The sequence below is a fragment of the Myotis myotis genome, unplaced genomic scaffold (assembly GCF_014108235.1).
Source record: "Myotis myotis isolate mMyoMyo1 unplaced genomic scaffold, mMyoMyo1.p scaffold_m19_p_12, whole genome shotgun sequence".
NCBI lineage: Eukaryota > Metazoa > Chordata > Mammalia > Chiroptera > Vespertilionidae > Myotis > Myotis myotis.
In genome coordinates, this window is record NW_023416316.1 from 65,818,123 (window position 1) to 65,839,909 (window position 21,787).

The following is a 21,787-nucleotide window of genomic DNA, read 5'->3' on the forward strand; positions in this document are numbered from 1 at the left end:
AGTGACGCCAGGGAATGGATTCAGAAACACCCTTTTTTCTTCTCTCAGACCTTAATAAAGATCAACATTTCCCTTTCAGGAAATTGTTTTCAAAAGCAGACTTGCTGATTTTCAACCAGACTTTTCCCAAATTTTAAATCAGAAATTGCTCCAGTCCCCATGTGCCCTCTTTTCTGGCTCCACACACATTCTCCACCATGTCTGTCTCTTGCTATAGCTGTTACCTTCACCCACGTTGGGCAGCAAGATGATTCTAACCTGAGAGGCAGCCATGACATAAGCCACTCAGAGGTGAAATCGGTGTCAGATGTTCAGTGAAAATGGGAGTACAAACCTCATTTATTGTCACAAAAATCAGAGATGCAAAATATCTCTGGGATAAACCAACCTCATGACTTCTGCCTTAAAAAAAGAAGTATGCCACTAGGCTGGGAGTGGCTCAGTGGTTGAGCATCAACCTATGAACCAGGAGGTCAGAGTTCGATTCCTGGTCAGGGGATAAGTTGTGGGCTTGATCCCCAGTGTGGGGCATGTAGGAGGCATCCCATTAATGATTCTCATCATTGATGTTTCTATCTCTCTCTCCCTTCCTCTCTGAAAGCAATAAAAATGTATTTTAAAAACAAATTTTAAAAAAGAGAGAAGTATGTCTCTCACTTCTTGCCAAGGACCTCCAAAATGAGGCTGCAGAGCCCATCTCCACCCTTCCAGTTCATCAAGTCTGAATGAATTCCTGGAAGCGGAACAACTGCGGGAGGGTGCCCTGTGCATTGTCAGGGCCTTTAGAATCCCCGTGATTTATAGGGCAGAAAGAAGCCTTTCAGTGCCTGTGGAAGGCACATGGGATTCTTAATTTATGGTTTAGGAGTTGCAGACGATAGCAGTAAACCTGCTAAGCTACTGAATCACTGCCAAGGGCAACCTCTAACAGAGCCTGCAGAGGTCAAGCAACTTCTCACCTGCCAGTCAAAGGGCTCTTGGCTTACCCAAGGCATTTTGGTTGAACAAAGAGAGAACTACTTGAGTGAGCATAAGCCAACACGGGCAATTTGGTGGAAGAAAACAAAAGCAGGAAATGTGACCCAGCAACCTGAGGGGATGGAAATGGAGCTGAGAGGTCCAGGTCAGCAGCCCTCACTCACCCGCTCTGAAGATGCAGGGCAGCTTCCAGCTGCTCCTCCAGCCACAGACAGACGCGCTCTGCTTTGGAACGAGGACCCGGGAGCTGGGTGGGCTCTGATAGGCACTGATGTAGATGGAATAGGAACTCTGGGAGGACGTGCTGCCGTTAACTGTGTTCTCCTCTCCTGGACTCCTCCCTGCCCCTCGGCAGGTTGACCTCTCATGTGCCTGTCATTTCTGGGCGCATCTTACGTAACCTTTGAACACCTACTCTCTGTAGCACTCTCTTCCCTCTGCTCCTGGACACCTGGATTTCCTCCAAACTGACTTCTCAAACTCCTTCACCAACAGACCCCTGCTCTGCCTGTCTACTACCAGGTAAATGTGGTGTCCCTCAGGGCTCTGTCCTAGCCTTCCTCTTTTACTTTAAAGTCCCTCTTTCAGTGATTTCAGCCACACCTATGGCTTCAGTGTCCTTCATGTGACCCACCTATTTTCTGAGTCCCAGACCTGTATATCTACTTGCCAGACCCATAATCCTACTGGGAAGGTTCAGAGGCACCTCAAAATCAGTTCATGCAAACCACCACTTCCCCAACCTTGGTAAAGGGCTCTAACTCAGTCACTCCAACTGGAAACCAAGGTGTTATTCTTTACATTCTCTGTTCCCTGCTCTACCCCCATATATCCCATCACTGATTGGCCCTCTCTCATCCGTCTAATTCTCTCCACACTTGATTTAAGCTCTCCCCACCCCTTCCCTGGGCCACAGCAATGGTCTCCATGCATCTATCCTTGCCCCTCCCCAATCTATAGCCAGAGGAATCCTTTACACATGCAAGTCTTGCCATGCCACTCAGCTGCTTTCAGAGTCTCCTTATGGCCATAGAATAAGGTCCAGAGTTCTTCTACGGACACCCATGGCCTGGTCTCCCAGGCCTGCGAACCCCTGTGTCCCTCCTGCCTCACTCACTGCGCAGCACTCACATTGGCCTTCAATCCTTCAGACAGGCCCAATTCTCTCACCTCGGAGCCTTTGCACAGGTTGCTCTGTCTTCTGCACAGACCGCCTCCCTACCCTACCCTTTCCTCCTTGCTGAATCTCACTCACGCTCTGGTCTCAGCTGAAAGATCACTTCTGAGCGCCCTCGGTTATAGAGATAGAGATAGAGATAGAGATAGAGATAGAGATAGAGATAGAGATAGAGATAGAGATAGAGATAGAGATAGAGATAGAGATAGAGATAGAGAGAGAGAGAGAGAGAGAGAGAGAGGCAGGGGGGAGGGAGAGAGAAAGAGCGTTTGGGAGTATTTGTGTGTGTGTTTGTTTGTATTTTGTATATTTGGTGCACTGCATTTTCCTCTGCCAAACATACCTGTAATGATTTATTCCACTTGTTCACTCACCAGCTTGCACAGGTACTGTGCCAGGCACTGCTCTAGGCACGGGCTGCAGCACAGATTTGGAGCGGTTCCTGCACTCAGGGGGCTCCCATTCTTTGTATTTGATTGTAAGTTTGTGAGCAGAAGTCATGCTTGTTTTGTTTAGCACTGTATCCCACTGCAAGCTGGCACACTGTCTAGCACGTAAAACATTCAGTAAATATTTGCCAACTGTCTGGTTGGCCTCCCAAAGTTCCTCCCATACTGGCCACATGGTAAGTAAATGTGCATTGAATTAGGCAACTTCTTTCAGGCAATCATGCACATAGCAAAAGGTATTCTCTCAGATTTATGATGATAATTTTCAGTTTTAAAAATTTTTATTAGGATTTACCGGTTCTCTTAACCCTATCAACTAACATAAATGAATAAAGGAACAAGACCACAATTTCTGAATGGAGATAATATTAAGGAAATAGAACAGGATGACCTGAGATAAACCAAAGGGATCTATGTCACATTATAGCAAATGGATAGAAAAGTCCCCTCCAAGGAGGGCAACTGTGAGCTGAGACCTGGATAACAAGAAGGAGCCAGATACGTAAAAACCCAGAGGGAGGGCTACCAACATAAGGAACAGCAGGGCAAAGGCCTAGAGGTGGGAAGCAGAGGAAAGACTAGCTGGGATGTGTATGGGGAGGGTTGTTTGAGAAGCATCAAGAAAGCTTAGGATGGCTGGAGTCTAGGGCCGGGGCAATGGTGCCCTCAGAGGTCAGAGAAGTAGCCAGGGGCCTGCTCACAAAGGGGGCAGCCGGCCAAGGGAAGAGTTTAGGACATTTTTCCGTAGAGAGAAGATCTTGGGTTTTTTAAGCAGAGAATGAACAGATCTGATTTATACTTTTTAAGGAAATGACTCTCTGCTCGGTGAAGAATGAGCGAAAGGTTTGTGCCCCTCCTGGCATTAAGAACCTCTTAGAATATCAAAGACTACACTACAAAAAGATCAGATTGTTTTGAGATCAAAAGTCTGACTTCATTTGGGGCTACCATATAATTGTAAAGGTATTTGATGGCTTTAGTCCTTTTTGATGAGTTCTGGTCCTCACTGACAGCAGGGAGACACAGACCCCACCTCACTGGACACAGTCAGTGAAGGGGCCATGGCTCTGTTACCAAATGTGTTTACTCATATGAGATCTATTTATTTACTGATCATCGATGAGTATGATCCACTTGCTGTGCATTAAAAAGAACACCCAGTCATTTCTGATAAGCATCTTCCTGCAACCGCTTGACACTGTCAGTAGAGCTCTTGCATTCGAGATTCACTGAAGCATCTTACGCGTGTCAAAAGCATTATTTATGAGCAGTGAGCTGTGCTATAGAAGCAAGAGCCATCCTTATGGACACAGCTGCCTGTCTGGTATCTGAAACTGCTTATCTCCAAAGAAAAAAGGAGACTTTCAGTTTTTTATTGTGTCATTTTAAAAAGTGTATTGCTGTATTTTTAGTCTGGAGCCTTCTTCAGAAAGCATGGGATAACAACTTCGCTAAATCCTACTGAAAACAAAAAGACGTCTAGAAGCTATGTTGCTCTTTCTTTTCTTTCTTTCTGCTATTTCTTAAGTGAAGGCCTGCTGGGTGAGATGGTCAGAGGCCTCTCCATGGGCCCTCCTAGAATATGCCAGGTGCATTTTTTCTTTTCTTATTTAGTTGCTGTAGCATTAAGACATTGTGATGCAAGCCAGTCACCGTTTACCTTTTAGAAGTCACATTCACAGACACAGTAACAGTGAGTGTACAGTCAAGAGCACTGAGAATTCTTATGTACATATATTAGAGAAAGAGAGTGAGGGGGAGAGAGAGAGAGAAACATTGGTTTGTTGTTCTACCCATCTATGCATTCATTGGTCGATTCTTGTACGTATCCTGACCAGGGATCAAACCCCCAACCTTGGTGTATTAGGATGACACTCTAACCAGCTGAGCTATGGGCCAGGGTAAAAATTCTTTTAAGGAAGGGGCTGCACCACACTCACTCAGCCTTTCACCACCGCTTCAGCTTGGGCAAAGGAGCCAAGCATCAACCTTAGAAAAAAACCTGATCAGTAAATTAGGGCACTAGTAGCTGGAAGAGAACTGGAGTTGGAGCCCATTCCTGCCCGAGTCTAGGAGCCTCACTTGCTCCCTGCTGAAAGCATTGCGCCCGCCTGAGGTTGAGTCTGGCTTCAGAACTTCTACTGCTGGATTGGTGAAATCTAGCTTTTTAAAGAAATCTATCCTTATGGACCTATTTATTGGGTAATTTAAAAGGTTCACTTTGCTCGGCCAGCATGCTCAGTGGTTGAGCATCACCAGGAGGTCATGGTTCAATTCCCAGTCAGGGCACATACCTGGGTTGCAGGCTCGATCCTCAGTAGGGGCCTGCAGGAGGCAGCCAATTAATAATTCTCTCTCATCATTGATGTTTCTATCTCTATCTCTCTCCCTTCCTCTCTGAAATATACGCATAAATAATGAATAAAAGGTTCATTTTGCTAACATCCCCTTTTCAAATTGTTTTGGAAAAGGCTCCACTATTTTATTTGAAAACCTTGAGTGCCACTTTGGCTTGTTTTTTTCCTGAGCTGACGGAGTGCCCCATGGACCCCCTCAACGGGCAGCTGCTGGTTAGCCCGGCCGGGGGCCAGGGGCCGCAGGCGGTGAAATGTACACCTGTGGCACCTGAAACAACAGAGTCCAATCAGCCCCCTGGTGAGTCACCACAGACTGATAAGGGCCGCCACGGTTCATGGCTATTATAAGAGTCAACATGTTTAAGACTACAAATATTTCATGGGCCCCAAAGTGTCAATTTTCTGAGGGGTGACTGAGAAACCACGGCTCAAGCCCAGAAAGCTGCCTCTGCCCCTGTCTGTCGAGGGGCTTGGGGCCTCCAAGGTCTTTGTTTGGGGACCTCAATAACTTATTGGTACGTTTATTACCAATAACTTATTGGTGCAGCTTCCCATATGGGAGACAACATAGCAACTACTTTGCAGAAATAACACAGTATTGAAGATGTTGTTAGTGATCATGGTAGCTGATATTTACCAGACACTTTATACATATCACGCTCTCTGTATTATCTTATTAAGAGCTCACAGCAACCTTCTGACCCATGTCTCCTGGGAAGAAAATAACCCAGGAGAAAAAGGGTTAAGAGACCAGAGAGTGAGAAGGGAAGGCGACAGGGTCACAGGGTCTGAGGGTTACAGGGAAGGCGCTGAGTAATATGGGTCTGCTCATCTGTTCAATGCGAATCTACGGGGTGCTAGACGAGGCTAGTTGGCATCCTCTCATACACTTGTTCATTTTTTCCCTCCTTTTCTTCCTCACCAGTGAGATTTTTATCTTTAAAAGACACACACACACACACACACACACACACACACACACACACGCCATCAGCCCTCACCACACATGAAAATGCCAGTGAGCCATCTGTCCCATCTTATTAAGGGAGTTTGTCCCACTGGTACCAGTCTTCCCAGTTTCCACAGACCACGAGTCAAAATCAACGTACAGTATTGAAGGCACAATGAGAAAGGAACACGGCATGACTTGAAATATCTTATTTCATCCAGGCAGGATTTCTTCTGCAAAGGCCTCAGACAGCCTTCCTGCTTCTTCAAATTATCCTTTTGATTTTGCCTCTCTCAGTCTTTGAACCTGTTTGTCTATGAGTTTATGAGAAGGTATGCGTGCACGTGCCTAGAGTCACAGGGGTTTGCAGCCGTAGTGAAAAACACAAGGATGTCGGAAAGAGCTAGGCCTTCAGAAGCCGAGTGACCTATGCCTTTCTGAGATGCCGTTTCCTCATTTGGAAAAGGGGTCAAAACAAAAACCCATTCTAAAAAGGTTGTGAAAAGTAACTGAGCTCTGTAAAGCACCTCAGCTAATGTAGACAATGAACAATAGACAATGTTTTTACAATAATTGCATAAAGGCAAAGCTAGATATGACAAAAAGTAGGTGTGAAGTTTGCCCCCAACACCCATAGTAAAGACATGTGTCATTTAGCAGAGATGTTTTATAAACCCCATTCAAAAACTAGTCTGTCCACAGACAGTAGCTCCTATCTGGCCATTTGCAGGTTGCAGGAATGTGGACAAGCCCATCTAAAGCTGCCTGGTGGTTGTCTCCATCACAGTGGCCTTGTCGTGAGACTCGGTAAACGCTGAATTAAACTACCTCTGCTGATATAAAGAGCAAGGACACAGATAATCCAAATGGACCGATACTTTCTAAATTATTCATTCAATTTATTTCTAATAATAGCTACCTTACAACATGACTTAGGTCTTGGCTATGATAGCCTATAGGAATATGTATCAATTGATGGTGAAAAGAAACACATAACCTTTCTGACCAAGATAGGAAGCTGTCCTGAACTTGAATACTGTTGCATATCATTTGCAAGTTAAATAACTGGTGGTGGTCTACCACACTCTATTGTATGGCATAACAACTATATTACAGCAATCCCATCCAAATTTTAAAATACTTCCTATGTGCACATCAAGGACTCTCAGTTAAGCCTGTAGTCTGAATGAACTCATGGGGTTAGTGTGAACATAGTGCTAAGGAAATCAGAGGGTGCATTTTTTCAAACACTAATTAGCATCTTTTGGTGGTCCTACAAAAGTCTGTGCGAAGGAAACTGTGTGACATGAACACTGAGGTTAAAAGCCATCAGTACCGCTGGGTAAACACCACAAAGCATGTGTCCATCTGATCAATGGGGCCCTAACAACAGTGTCGTCTAACTGGTTTCTACTGCCACGGTCTCACCAATGTCACCATTTATCACTTGGACACTGTGAAATCCTCAATGGGATCTTAATTTGTGTTTATTCAACCAAAAATGCCAAGTGACTACTAGGTGCCTAGGACTGGCCTCCCCATTGCTGTATCTACAGCAGTAGGTCTCCAAAGTACTTTAGGGAGCCTTGGGAGTCCTTTCAGGGGTGCACAAAGTCCTCCCCTTTCCAACTACATGTCTAAATAAACCCAGACTCAAACTTAAAACACATATCACAATAGATTGAAATTCAGAAGCAAATAAGAGAATCCAGGTGTTTTCTATTAAACCAGACATTAAAAAGATTTTCAGAAACCAAAACAATGCCACTCTTGTCCTCAGTTTTTTGTTTGCTTTGGGAAATATAGGGGTTTTTTTATTAAAAATTATGTTTATGTTACTTTGTGATGGGTTTATTAATATCTTTTCAATGAATTAATTAGTAATACTTAAAATATTTATAGTTTTAATTTCTAATATGGTAACTGTTGATAGATATAACCCATGTTAAAAAAAAAAAAAGAGCTATGAGATTTTCAATATTTTGTTAGTATGAAGGAGTTTGAGGAGCAAAAATAAAATGAGAACCTCTGTTCTACATCTATCTCATTTAAATTTTATAGCATCCCACCTGGCTGGGTGGCTCAGTTGGCTGGAGCATCCTCCCATTCTATTCCCTGGGTTTCAGGTTCCATCCCAGGTCAGGGCAGGTATGGGAAGCGGCCAACTGATGTTTCTCACATCAATGTTTTTCTCTCTCAAATCAATGAACATATCCTCAGGTGAGGATTAAAAAAAAAATCTTACAGCATCCTGATTCCCTTTCCCAATTTTAATTGTCTTCTTAGAGCTCATCACTACCAAAAATTATACATTTTTATTGATCTGTGTTCTTCATATGCCAGTCGTTTGTCTACCAGCTCTCAGGTCCATTCCCTACCCTTCCTCTGCAACATACATTTCCCAGGATCCTTTGCCCAAGGCAATGGGAAGCACTGGCAGGAGCTTAGGGGAGAGCAGAGCCCAGTTTCTTCGCCTCTCTCTCCTTCAGACTCAGCCTCTCCTCTGTGCTCCCAGCTGCTGAGCAGCCCTGGCTCCCAGGCTCAGGGAGCCTGCTCCTCCTTTTTGTGTCTAGTCCTGGGTGTAGTGGTTTGTGCTCTGGGTTCCACCAGATTGCTTCACCATCCCAGTGTCCCTTTCGGTTCTCCCCACCTTTTGCAGGGAGAAACGTGTCTCAGCTTCCTCCTGTGAAAACAGGGATAAGAATGGCCAACCGGCGCTGCTGTGAGGATTAGCAAACACACACATAAAGAACTTGGCACACTGCTCAGCCCAGAATAGGAAAACACGGTAGTGAACATTATTATTTGTGTATTTTAAACTTTGCAACTGCTGCCTTCCTTACAGAAAAAGTAAACCTGTTGCTTTCAGCTGGTGTTAAAGTTTTGATTATTAGCTGAGATTCTAATGGACATGGAACTTATTTTTCCAAGATAGCTACTGTAATTATGACACGATCAGTTGCTTTCCTCAATTTTTACTTCAATTGGGGGAAAAAATGTGCAGAGAATACTGCCGGAGAAATTCTATGTAATCGAGCACTACAAGCTGCAATAAATCAGAGGTCTTCCCTTCCTCATCCCTGTGGAAAGGAAATAAAGCTCAAATATATTCAGCACTTAATCCGCTGCCGGGAACTCACTAAGAGTTTTCTATGCATCATGACACTTAATTCTCACAGCCTCTCAAAGTGGCCATTATCATTATTACCCCCACTTTCCAGGGCAGGAGATGGGCTCAGAGAGGTTCTGGGGTGGCCGAGATCACACAGCCCGCAGGAGAGGAACAGCTTTGAACCTGCACTGAAGACGAGCCCTTACCTGAAACCTATTTTTGGAAAACAAAAATAAAGCCATCCAATAGTTAATGCCTACAGATGGTTTCCCACGGGACTTGGTGCCTGTAATTAACATGCTTGCTCATGTTTCTCTTCCATGGCACAGAAAGACAGACACTCTCAGCCGCAGGCTTCTTCTTTCCCACGTGGGATGGCCAAATAGAAACGATTTAGCTGAGGGCCATAGCAGGGAAGTCCTCAATCTCCAACAGTTTTCTTCATTCTGCCCCTGCTGGCCATGGGAGGAGGCCCTGGCTGCGTCAGGCAATCAGGTGATGCTAAAGGTAGTCATCCACAAATAATTGCTGGTGGTCCTCAGATGCTGACACTCCATGGTGCTGCCCACAGGCGGGGGGGGGGGGGGGGGGGGGAGGGGGGGGGAGGGGGGGAGGAGAGGCTCCCTCACTGCAGCCGCACCAGAAGCCAAGGAGCCTTTCCCTGCTGGCAGATTCCGGAGAGTATGACACGGTGGTGGGCAACAAAATAAACACCTGATTACCGGCTGGAGTTTCCTCCCGGCATCATCCCTGCTCTCTAGCCCTGGGATCCTGGGCTGGATGATGCCAAAACACTGAAAACCTATTGCTTCCTTTGAAGAAAGATTTTTCCTTTTCCTGAGTCACAGCTAACAATTTCAGTTTGTACTCCACATCATTTCATTAAAGAGGTATTCACATATGAAGGGATCCTTTGCCCATCTTTCTTTATTGAACTCTCTCTGAGAAATGAAAATCGTAGCCAAATGACAAAAAATTGAACGGCCTCCAATTTCCAGGAGCACACCTGTTCTGCATATGACCTATGGAACCGGTGGATCAATTCACACGTGCACAGTGGTGATTCACTCGCCATGTGTCCTCTCAGCGCAGCATTAGGCTGGGTGCTACGTCCCGTGGCAGAAACGAGAAGGTGGAACTGGCTTCGTGCAGGCTGTGTGCGGGCCTTGGGCTTTCCCTGTGAAACACCTGCAGGTCTGTTGTGGACCCGTTCCTGGTTCTGGCGGTCAAGGCCACACAGTTAATCTCATCCCATGAACGTTTACCTTTTCCTCTGCTGTTTCCGTAAAATGTAGCAAAGATGAAGGAATATGCATTATCAACTCCATAGCCAAATGTTTCATGTAATGATGGATTTTCATCCCAGGTTCTTTCCTTTCTCTTCTGACCAGTCTATTTCTTCATGGTACTGTGTGATATTGAGAGAGCTAACATTGGACGCATACCCAACTTGTGCTAAGTGTTTAAATGTAGCATGTTATTTTATACTAGAGGCCCAATGCACAAAATTCGTGCAAGAGTAGGCCTTCCTTCTCCCGGCTGCAGGCACCGGCTTCCCTCTGGCCACCAGCAGGCACCCGAGCAGGCAACTGGGTCCCTGACTTCCCTCGAAGCCCCAGCTTCATCTGGAAGGTTGTCCAGAAGGACGTCCTGTCTAATTAGCATATTACACTTTTATTATTATAGATTAGAGGCCCAGTGCACAAAATTTGTGCAAGGGGCTCTGCCCTCGCAGCCCTGGCTTTGTGCGGAAGGTCGTCATCCAGACAATCATTGTGCTGTTTGGTTTAATTAGCATATTAGCTCTTTATTATGTAGGATTAGTGACAATCCTGTGAAATAAATACTTTGACATGCATTTTATAGACAAGCAACCGGGTTAGAGAGTCTGAAAACTTGCTAGTAGAAGTTGGTAACTGGGAATCAAACTCAGGTCTTAGACTAAACTTCTGTTTCTTGCTACCACCCCTCCTTCCCAAACTGGCTTATCTTCCCAGAGCACCCACTTTACTAGATAAAGACTTAAGGGAAGGAATAATTATGTGACAGAACACATGGATAGAATTATCATTTAGAATATGAATTTAACATGAGTTTTCAAGATAAAGCACCAGGAAAGCATCTTCAGAGGCCTTGCAGGTGTTTTAAAGGAAAAGCTTGTGAACCACTTTCTACATATGGAAGTCTAGGGCAGTTGAACCATATGGCCTCTTTTCAAAATGAGGTTATTTCAGTATCTAGACGCTCTAGCTAGCAGGGAAGCAGAGTGAAAAGGCTATGGTATCAGGGCCCTGCTGATACGCTCTGCTCAGAAAACAAAAACCTGTGCTCTCGTTAGAACTTGGTTGGGACATCAGTGACAACTCCCGTGTGCTCTTGGGGACATCACCCCTACTTCAAGTGGCTTATATAGGGTGTCCCAAAAGTCACACAAGAAGTAATTTTGATAGAAAACACAGGTTTATAATTAAAAACTGTAAATTTTTTATTGATTCATAAAGTATACAGTATAGGGTTATGTATGGAATAGCACATCGGGTAAATGGCCTCCACAGCTTTTCTGGCACATACACAAAGCCGTGGTCTTCATTGGTCTTCATTGTCCCTGCTCCTGGGCCATAATTGGTACTTGGTAATGCTTATCAAATTGAAGGGATTGAAATCAAAGGGCAACAGATATTAGAATCTGATTCAATAAACCAATTAAATTTGGCTTTTATTTTTTTTGTTATTGTTGTTGTTAATGCTCACGCAAAATTCAAATCTGGCATGAATTTTGGGACACCCTATACAATGGTCTGTCCAACTCCATATTCTGGTCTGGGCAAGAGTTCTGGTTTAGTCCTCTTTCTTCATCCCGTTGCACTTCCAGGCCTCTGGATACATTTCCACATCCCTCACATTTGGCGATGCCTCTCCACGAAGCACTGACGCCCACAATGCAGCCTCCCTGGGCTGAGGATGGGCCCCACGTCTACAGCCACCAACTGAGTAAGAGCAGCAGGTGCCCTTCCCCCACCCATCACAGCCTTTGTTTTTATCTCTGCTTTCCACGGGATATCACATATCCCACGTCCCTGCCCAGCTGATGCTGAGATGTAACAACCTGTCACCTGAGATGTGGCCCATTAAAGTTACATTGCATAGGTAATGGAGACCTCAGTGCAGGTCCGGACAGCAGGTAATCAGCCTTAACCTGCAGGGCAGCCTCATCTGGGCTCCCTGTCTCCACTCCCCTTCCTCTCTGCTTCTTAGCACATGGATGCCCTCACCATGTCTCAGAGGTATCTCTTGGGATCTGTTGAGTGGGGGTGGTTATTTAACACTGTTCTGATGAACTCAGCCACCAAGTCACTGAGGCATTGGGTTAACAAGGTGGGGGCGGGGAATTGTGGTCATCACAGTAGACCATCAATTCTCCAGCAGCTGGTGGGGGTGGAGAAGAGCGGATTCAGCTGTCTCTGCATGTTTTCTATGAACAGACAACTGGACAAATGTGAATAGCATCAGAATCTAGAGCGGCAAGATGTAAAAAAGCAGAACCTCAGAGTTGCTGTCAGTAAGGGCCCTGTACAATTTGCCTCGGATGAAGGGCCTGTCCCTTTCCACGTCCCTTGCTGTGACTGATGGGTTTGGCTGGCCACATTGCTTAGAGAGGACTTAACATTGGAGGCAACAGACAGGATGAAGAACTGTTGATTCTGGGGCAAGAACATCACAGACACGAGATGCTGGAGGAAGGGCGGGCAGGAGCTGCGGAGTTGGGTGGCCTCGGGTCTGAGTCCTGGTCGCGCCTGCGTGCCCCTGGGCATGGTACTTACTCTTTTCCATCTGTGAAATGGAAATCAGATGACCTGCCTCAACGGTGCTGTTTTACAGATTAAATGACATGATGCAGCTAAAACGTTTAGGGCGTGCATGTTCAGAAAATGGCAGCTTTATGATTATACCCTCCCAGCTAGTAAATTCTTAGGGAGTCAGCTGATCAGATCCCAAAGGCAAACCACATTTGCAAAGCCTCGGAAAAACTCGCCAGTTCACAGGGCTACCTTGGGGGCTCCGTGCCTGGAGTTGTCTGAGACAGCGTTTCCCATCCTCTTGAGAGCTCAAATCCAGGTCACCTTGCCCAACACTGATTTTAATGAGTGGCTTGCCCTAGAGGTGACTAGTGGGCCCTCTCCCCATTTCTCCAGCTAAACTGTTGCTTTGACATTGGGCACGAGCAGATTTAATACTCAGTCTTCTGAAAACCAAACAAGAAGATTCATCCAGGCTTTCTCCTTTAAGAGTGAGGCGCTCATCCCTGAAACCAGGAGTTGGTCTAGCTCCTAAAGGAACATTACAATTTCCCCAACTCTCTGAGTGACGAAAACCTGATTTATAACCTCATCATGATGATTCAGCAATGAAGACGGCTAATTTTTTAAAAAATCTTGTTGAGTCTTTTACAACCCATTTTATTCTTCTGGGGTGTTGTTCAGAAATCGTTTAGTGGTCTACATGAGTTCTGGTTAATAGCTATGTAGAAATGTATGCGGAGAGATGACTAACACATTTGTTTTTCAGCACCTCTTCTGGGTGCTGATGGCTCTGAGCCATGAGTTTTTACTCACACCGCCTCATTTAATCTTTACAACAGCCCTGTGAGATCAGAATTATAATCTGTATTTGACTAAGAGAGAAATGTTGGCTCAGAGGCCATACCAGTGTCGCAAGCATCTGCAATGCAGAGCTAGCTGACCTCCTCCAAGCCTCTACACAAGCCCAGTGTTGGGTCTACCAGACTGGAAACCTATGTTGTTGATGTACATTCTGTCTTAGCAGTATTATATACATTTCTATCAAAATTAAAATACCACGAGGGAAACATGCAACAGAAAATGCAAAGTTACAATTTAAAGGCTCATTACAAACTCAGTTCTCCGACAGTCCATGGCTGAAAAGCTCATCTCTATGGACAGTTTTCTAGTCTCGTGTTTCCTGCCACAATATTTTGAGAGAGGATGAAACTCAGCTGTAGTCTCATGAGAAAGGTTGCCAGAGGGATGCAACTCTTCCCACTATGCCCTTGGCCGCTGAACAAACTACTCACGTTAGCGAACGTGCAGAGCAATTTGGAGCAACTAGACCTTCTGGACGTTAGGGAGCCTGCCCAAGAACAGGATCTCTGTTTGCTCTCTTGGTGCCTAAAATAGAACCTGCTTCCAAGCAGGTGCTCGACAAACGTTTACTGAATGAATGAATGAATGAATGAATGACCAAATGGCAGTAACGGGTAGTCATGAGCTCACAAAGCCTTTCTTGGGCTACGTCATCCTCTGCCCAATCTTGGGATGCGACGTGGAACAGCTAGAGTGGCAGTAAACCCCTCAGGCATGCCGGAGGTAATTAGTTAAACAGGAGTGAACAAAAACAAAACCAAGTAAAAACAAAACCAAGTCGTTTCTTTAAAAATTATAGCAAAAACTGGGTTTTCTGACATTTTCTCCATCCTAGACAACCTCCTAAAACCATTGAAGTCTTTAGTTATGTGAAGGAAAATTTACAAAATAATGATACATACTGTGAATGGTAGTGGATGACAAAGGCATAGATTTTTGGCCAGACACTCTTGAGTAAAATGCTGACTTGTGAATGACTTGTTAGCTGTAAAACCAGAAAGCCCCTTAGCTTGTTTAAATATCAGCTTGCTCATTGGTAAAATGAGATATTTAATTCATTGAGTTATTATAAGGATTAAGAAAGATTAATAGTGTCTGGCACTTAGCAGGCTCAATAAATATGAGTTCCCTTCCTCACTCCTTCCCTTCCTTTCCCGGATCTTTCCTTCCCTGACACCCATTTATTCTAAAACCATAGAGGTAGGTGAGATCATGTAATTATTTTTAAAAATGTTCTTATTGCTCCACATTCAAAGACTTTTTTAAAACATGAGTTGGGGGAGCTCTAAGTTTTCTACTCATTTTTTTTTCTGAGTGTCAGATCTAAGACAGTGAATCCTATTACATAATAGAAAAATGGGAAGCTGAGGGCTAGGACACAAAAATTATTGTAAATAGACAGATAACAGGGCGGAAAAAGGTTGTGGCTTCGTAGGCTTCCTGTTTTCTGTCATTACCTCTAAAAGTGGACAGAGATACAATCGAAGAGGAGATGGCCTTGCTTCTGAAGTTACTGCTACCTTAGGAGCGTTAATGGGGACATCTGTTGGCTTTTTAACAAAGGAAGCTGGAGAGGATCAAGGGAAAGTGCAGGAGACTATGGTTCACGAGGGAGCCACATCTGTTTGGTATTTCCCCAACTGAGAAAGCTCAACTTCTGAAACAGCCCCGGTCTCCTGGTTACCCTGGGATCTAGGAGCAGATGAAAGCTTTTCTTTCCTCCATATTTCAATGGTACTGATCAACAGCTGTTTATATCCTTTAATACCTAATGCAGGGCGAAGCCTTCACATCTGTCAGTATTTTCCTGTTCTATTTCCTTGGATCACAGTGGGGAGGAGGCGAAGTTGGAGCCCCTCCCACTCCCCAGAAGTATGCCTTGGGTTCAAAGCTGTAATGCTAAGCAGAAGTCCCCGATTCTCATCCACCCAGGGTCTGCTGTTTGCTGAGAATTCTTCTCCTACTCTATCCTGACAGGTGTCTTGATCATTTCCATGATAATGATGACTCATAGCAGCACAAAGATCAAAAAGAAAAAAAGTAGGCTGGAATAGGGGGAGGAAGAAGAGCAGTAAGTGAAGTCTAACGAAGAAAGTGGCTCCTGAAGATAAGTTATTTCAAAAAATAGCAAAAATATGGTCTGAGGGCAAATAACAGAGGTGAGCAGGAAGCTCATGAAGACCCTCAGGGTGACGGTGGATGGTGGTTGTTTTTACTGAGCCCTAACATTTCACCTTGGAAAAGTAAAACAGGGAAAATTAAGCTTTGTGGATGCAAGGTACACAAAATACCCAGGATGATACTAAAGGGATTCAGAGACATTTGTTTAACTTCACTTTGATCATCAGCAACACAGACATGTTGGGACTTTATCAAAATTATTTTTCCACCCGTCCTTCCATCCGTCCATCCATCCACCCATCCATCCTCCCACTCACCCATTCAACAACTTATAAGGCACCAAGACTGGATTAGTGCTGAGACAGTCAAATGAATATGACATATTCCATAACTGTAAGGGGCTTACACTCAATTGATGGAAGAAGACATGGTATCAAGGATGCAAGAGAAGATGGTGAATCCAGAGGAGAGAACAGTGTGGATAAAACCAGAGAGGTAAGAAACACACAGTTTCTGGGGAATGAAAAGCATTCTGGGTGGTTACAATAAACAGAGGATAGAAAGCTGGATTCTTATTAAAAGTGCAAATTCTTAGGTCTTACCTAAGAGATTCTAATTTAGTTGTTAAGGGGGTGGGGGGGGGACCAAGGAATTTATATTTTTAACAGAAGCCCCAAGTAATTCTGACACAAACAAAAGTTTGACAACTCTAATTTATATACATCAACATTTCCCAAAAGATGATAATGATGTTCCATTTAAAAAAAAAAGCCAGCAGGTTCAAATTAGGAAAAACTACATACTAAAGTATTATTCCTTTCTTGGAGATTTATAATGCATATTAGCATATTAAAAGTCTTACAATAAAGAAATCAATTTCACTCAGGACTTCCCAAACTTATGTTTTCATGGGGGAAAAAAAAACCATGGTGCATCTATTAAGATCTCCCAGAACATTGGTGGACTATGGAGCATAAATTGAAAAGGATTCTGATGAGGAGAGTATGCCCTCCAAACCAAGTGAATGACTAAACAAATGTCTAGAAAAAGATAGCAAAGTCAGTTACTCTAGGGGACATGGTGACACCCCCTGATTTCCTCCAAGCAAAGTCTAAAACCACCTCCAGGAATTTCCTCACCCTCAAGTAACACACCATGGCCATACGTGGTAGCCACAGCTGCCAACAAGAGCAGAAGTGCCCAGAGTTCAAAGCATCAGGAAGCAGGAACAGAAGGGAAAGGACAAAGAGGAGGTCTCCTGGCCCACATTTATTTATCTTTGTTGCAAGCACGTGCTCTGCACAGAGCATTGGCAGTGGCTGGTGATGCTTTTGGAAAAGAAAAATTCTTCCCAGCAACAAAAGAAGCCTCTGACTGTCAAAGAAAGTGCAAAAAGACATGAACCTAAGAAATTCTCACCCACTGGAGGTGCCTATTAGATGGCTGGTGAGAGGGGTTGGAATCTGCCCTCTTCCTCCTAGTCTGGTGAGTCAGGGTTTGCAATCCCCCCTCTCGCAACCCCAACCCCAGCCCCCGCCAACCTCCTTCCTGAACAAGGGGCAGCAGAGAGAAATCGCATGAGGGGACTGGACAAGTCAAGGCAACACCATGATTCTGAGCAAATTGGTTTCTGTGCTGAATATTTCAAGATGTACACACTGCCTTAATCAATTTATGCACTTTCTTCTAGTATTAACTTAATTACTTCCATACGCCCCACCTCAAGTTTCCATATGCCACATGGGGACACACGCATCCCAACTAGAAGTGATTTCAGCAATGCATTTCAAATGCTTCTTTTTTCTGCCAACCATTTCAGAGCTTTTAAATAATACTTTCTAACAGCACAAGTATATTTTCAGTCATTCCACAAATACTTCCTGAGTGCCTACAAGGGTTTCAGGGCACCATGCTAGCTAGACACTGGAGATATGACAATGGAAGTAAGGAGATTGCTCTTTCCCATTGAACCTAGGGCCTAAGAACCCTGAATTTTAAATTCAGTCTGTCAGTGCATGGAAACACCAATGATCAACAGCATAAAGAAATAAATACAAGGTTTAGAAAAGGTTTGGCTCTTCCCCTTGAAGAGTTTTATGACTCAGAGCACAAAGGAAACAAAATCATTTGCATTTCAAGTATCCTGGTGAGTCTAGCAACTACACAAGGTTCTAGAGTTGACAGCATAACCTGGGATAAATAACCTGTGATCAGGAGAGGGAAGAACAGAATGGCAGGATCTTTATTTTCCCAGAATGCTAACCCCTTGTTTGATTGGTCCCCAAACAAATCCATGGATTCTCCCATTAGGGTTTTTTAACCCGAGAGGTAAATACCATAACTGTACCAGAGATCATGTAACTTTAACTAGTTAATCAGTTAAATAATAAGAACCTTACCAGAATGACTGGGTGGGTTTAAGATCTAGTCCTAAGGAAGCCAGCAAGATCAAATCTAACATTTCACCAAGACAATGTTCCCCAGTATGTGACAGGTGTGATTTCATGATTGAGGTCCATGAAATTATTGTGTATCCACAAATGATATTTTTCAAAATTTCAATGAGGTTCTTAGATATAGAAAAAGAAACTGCAGGTGTGTGAGAGATGGAATTTGGGGAAACATTGACTGATGACGTGTGGTATCCAGTGTTCAAAGGCAGTCCTGGAAGGAACCTCTACAAACCTTCTGAGCTCAGGTGGGATGTGACAAAATAACCAAGAAGCTGGCCATGGACTTACCCACGCATGTTGGAAAGATGTCTTCGTTGTTGATCTGGACCTCGATCCAATCCATAAGCAGGTTCATGTACTGGGGAGCGGGCAGTGCGGTCGGCTTCTTGTACTTGAGGTCATCCTGCCACCGATATTCATATTTGGGGCCCCCTGACATCACAGGGCAGGTCCTCTCGGTGCAGAACTCACAGATGGTGCCGTAGATGAGGTTGATCCGATTGAAGAAGTCCACCACGTGCACGGCCACCCAGTCGTTCTGGTCCTCCCCGCTGGGCAGCTGCACCGCCGCCTTCAGGTCCACGCCTGAGTTGAGGGATGCCTGAGCCCGTTTGTGGAGCTCAAACCTCTGTGTGCCAGGTTCAAATTTCCTCTTGGGCCGGAAGGTCTTGTCCTTGTTGAACACCTGCTTCAGAGCTATGGACATGGTCTTCTCCTTTTCTTCCTTTGTTTTGCAGGAAGCAAAAAAGCACCTGGAACTTCTCAGTGAGAGATCACAACCCAACAGAGTTTTCCACTGCCAGCCCTCTGGCCCCAGTCTTGCGGCCTGCAGCTTCTGTCACTTTTAAATGGCCCCTTCCATTTTCCTCTCGAGCGATTTCCAGGGGAGTCTCATGATCTCATGTTTTTTCCTAAAGGAGAGAAAAGAGTCTCATAAATGCCCAGGTTGCATTTAAGAAATGACAAAGGCTTAGACCAGATTTCCACTTTGCATTTAGCTGTGCCCACTTCCATCCAGGTATGTGGATGTGGAGGTTAAGCCAAACCCCTGGGAATCTGTATTTGTGATCTTGGTCAAGTCTCTGGTTACTCCTCCCTGTGTGATCATAGGCCCAATGGACCTCTCCAAGGTGTTATGGATGAACATGGTAGTCAAGATAGATAACAAATTCATCATGCCATGAATGATTAAACAAAGAGGCACCTGTCTGTGCCTTTATCTGGTGCAAGGTGCTAAATTGGGGGAGGGGTACACAAGAGTTTTGAAATGGGCACAGGAAGTCTACCTGCCTATTTTCCAACCCAGAGCCCCATCAGGACTCCTGCCTTATATTGTAGGCATATTAAATGGTTAGAACAATACTTCTCAAATGTTAATTTAGGATCTTGTTAAAACCCAGGTTCTGACCCAGTAGGTCTGAGATGGCACCTAAGAATCTGAATTTCTTTCTTTTTTATTGTTTTGTTAATCCTAACCCCTTCACCTGAGGATATTTTCCCATTGATTTTAGAGAGTGGGAAGAAGAGAGAGAGAAAGAGAGAAAGGGGGGGGGGGAGAGAGAGAGAGAGAGAGAGAGAGAGAGAGAGAGAGAGAGAGACATTGATGTGAGAGAGACACATCAATTGGTTGCCTCTGGCATGTGCCTCAACCAGGGCCAGGGATCAAACCTGCAACCATGTCCATGCCCTTGACCCAGAATCAAACCCAAGACCCTTTGGTGCACAGGCAAGCACTCTAACCACTGAGTAACACTAGCCAGGGCGGAATCTGCATTTCTAACAAGCTCCCTGGTGGTGCAAAATCTACTGGTCCATGGATGATGCTTTAACTATCAAGGCCTGATCTAAGAGATCTTATTAGAAATGCAGACTCTTGGACCCCCTCCCAGACTTAGTAGATCTAAGTCTGCATATTAGTAAAATCTAAGAAGTATATGCTTTGAGGAACACTAGTTTGAAGGGGTGCCTGATTGGCTGAGGAAAGATGTGATTAAATAAACTTTCATTTGGTGTTTTGTTGGCATCATAAACATAGTTTTCTGTTGAGTTTGCATATGTGTGTGTGAGAAAGAGAATAACCCAGAGACGCACTGCTTTGAATACAATGGCCTTGACAGATGGTGACAATGACCGGGTATTTTGATCTTGAATGATTTGGACAGCACAGCACCCTGAAGCTAGGAGATTACCAGTGAATACCTTTTCATAAATACCAGCTAGAATGTGGCTGCTGCTACTGCTGCTACAGCCTCATGCAGAAAAGCTTCTTGCACTAAATAAAATGTAGTGTTGGCAGTAATAGTCATTATTCTCTGTCCTTGTTGTCTCCAGGAAGAAAAGAAAAAGTCATAAGTTTTGTTCCCTGGGTAGAAACTATAAGCACATTCTATATTATGAATAGCACCCACTACAATGCTAGTTCTCAATAAATATGTGAAACCAATTGTTCTTTTAACCAATAAACATTTACTAAAGGCCTTTTATGTGGCAGACATGGGACTAAGGCAGAAAGGATACAGAGCAACTAAAAACTTGGTCCCTTCCCTTTGAAAAATCCACAATGTGATGTCTAGCTTTGAGGTTAGTCTTTTGGGTTTTGCTTTTTAAGCTACAAAGTTAAAAGCGCTGATATAAATAGTGATGCGATTCCTGCCCATTGTTACCCAGGTTAGAATGAAAAAAGATGATAATGAGGTCTTGTGGAAAGAGAAACATGGAAATCCAAATAAACAGCATAAAATTGACAGGAGCTCCATATGTTCTCAATATTTCCTGCTTAATAGATCAATTATAGAAATAAAACATGATGTGCACTATAAAAATATGCAGGAGAATTCAGCTGGGCTCTAAGGGAATGTTGACAAGGTAACTAAGCAACACTGGCAAGGAAAGTTCTTATTTTTCTTTTCCTATTGATGTGTTCTGCCTTATTTGTTAAAAAAATGAGAGTCCTTGCCAAGGATAAGGAAGAAATAAAACAAATCTCCCATTCAGTCCTGAGAGATCCATCTTCTCTAAAGAGACCTTGGTGGCACAGAAGGGTGGGCAGGACAGAGAGGAAAGGGACTAACGCTGATATTAGCTGGGAAGAAAGAGGATGAATATCTCATCTGTCGGATGAAGGATTCCTCCTGGCAGGACCACCTGGCAAGGCAACTCCCTACAGGAAGGCCATAAGAGAAATGCCCCAGAAGTACCCCTCATGAGGGAGCTACCATGTCATGGTCATTGCTGGGGCTCCAGGGACTACAGTGGTGCCTGGTACAGAGCCAACTTCACCGAATGGTTGCTGAATGAATGAATGAATGAATGATAGTGCATGAAGAACCTTTTGTATAAATGTGAAACCGCAAAAGTGAAATGCAATTGGACCTCCTGTCTTTAGTTCTTTGGTGGCTCTACCTCAACTGTAAGCCCAGCTGCTGGGCTGCTCTGAAGTGTCTTTCCTGAAAGATCTAGGCATCTGTCCAACATCTCTTTCAAATGGGCCATTCCTCTCCACTGGTACCTAAAATTTCCGTCTCTTCAAA

The 21,787-nt window shown here is 44.3% G+C and overlaps 1 protein-coding gene across 11 annotated transcripts in view; it reads right to left on the bottom strand.

Moving 5' to 3' along the window:
* MOB3B (MOB kinase activator 3B) overlaps positions 1–21,787 on the bottom strand; it is a 186,444-nt gene that overhangs the window by 104,946 nt on the left and 59,711 nt on the right. For all 11 annotated transcript variants that reach the window (XR_004971335.1, XM_036331311.1, XM_036331310.1 and 8 more), the window contains one exon: positions 18,546–19,168. Coding sequence is in view for 10 of the 11 variants with exons in the window: in XM_036331311.1 (XP_036187204.1) it covers positions 18,546–18,963 (418 nt within the window). In the remaining variant the exon portion in view is untranslated. The remainder of the gene's footprint in view (positions 1–18,545; positions 19,169–21,787) is intronic.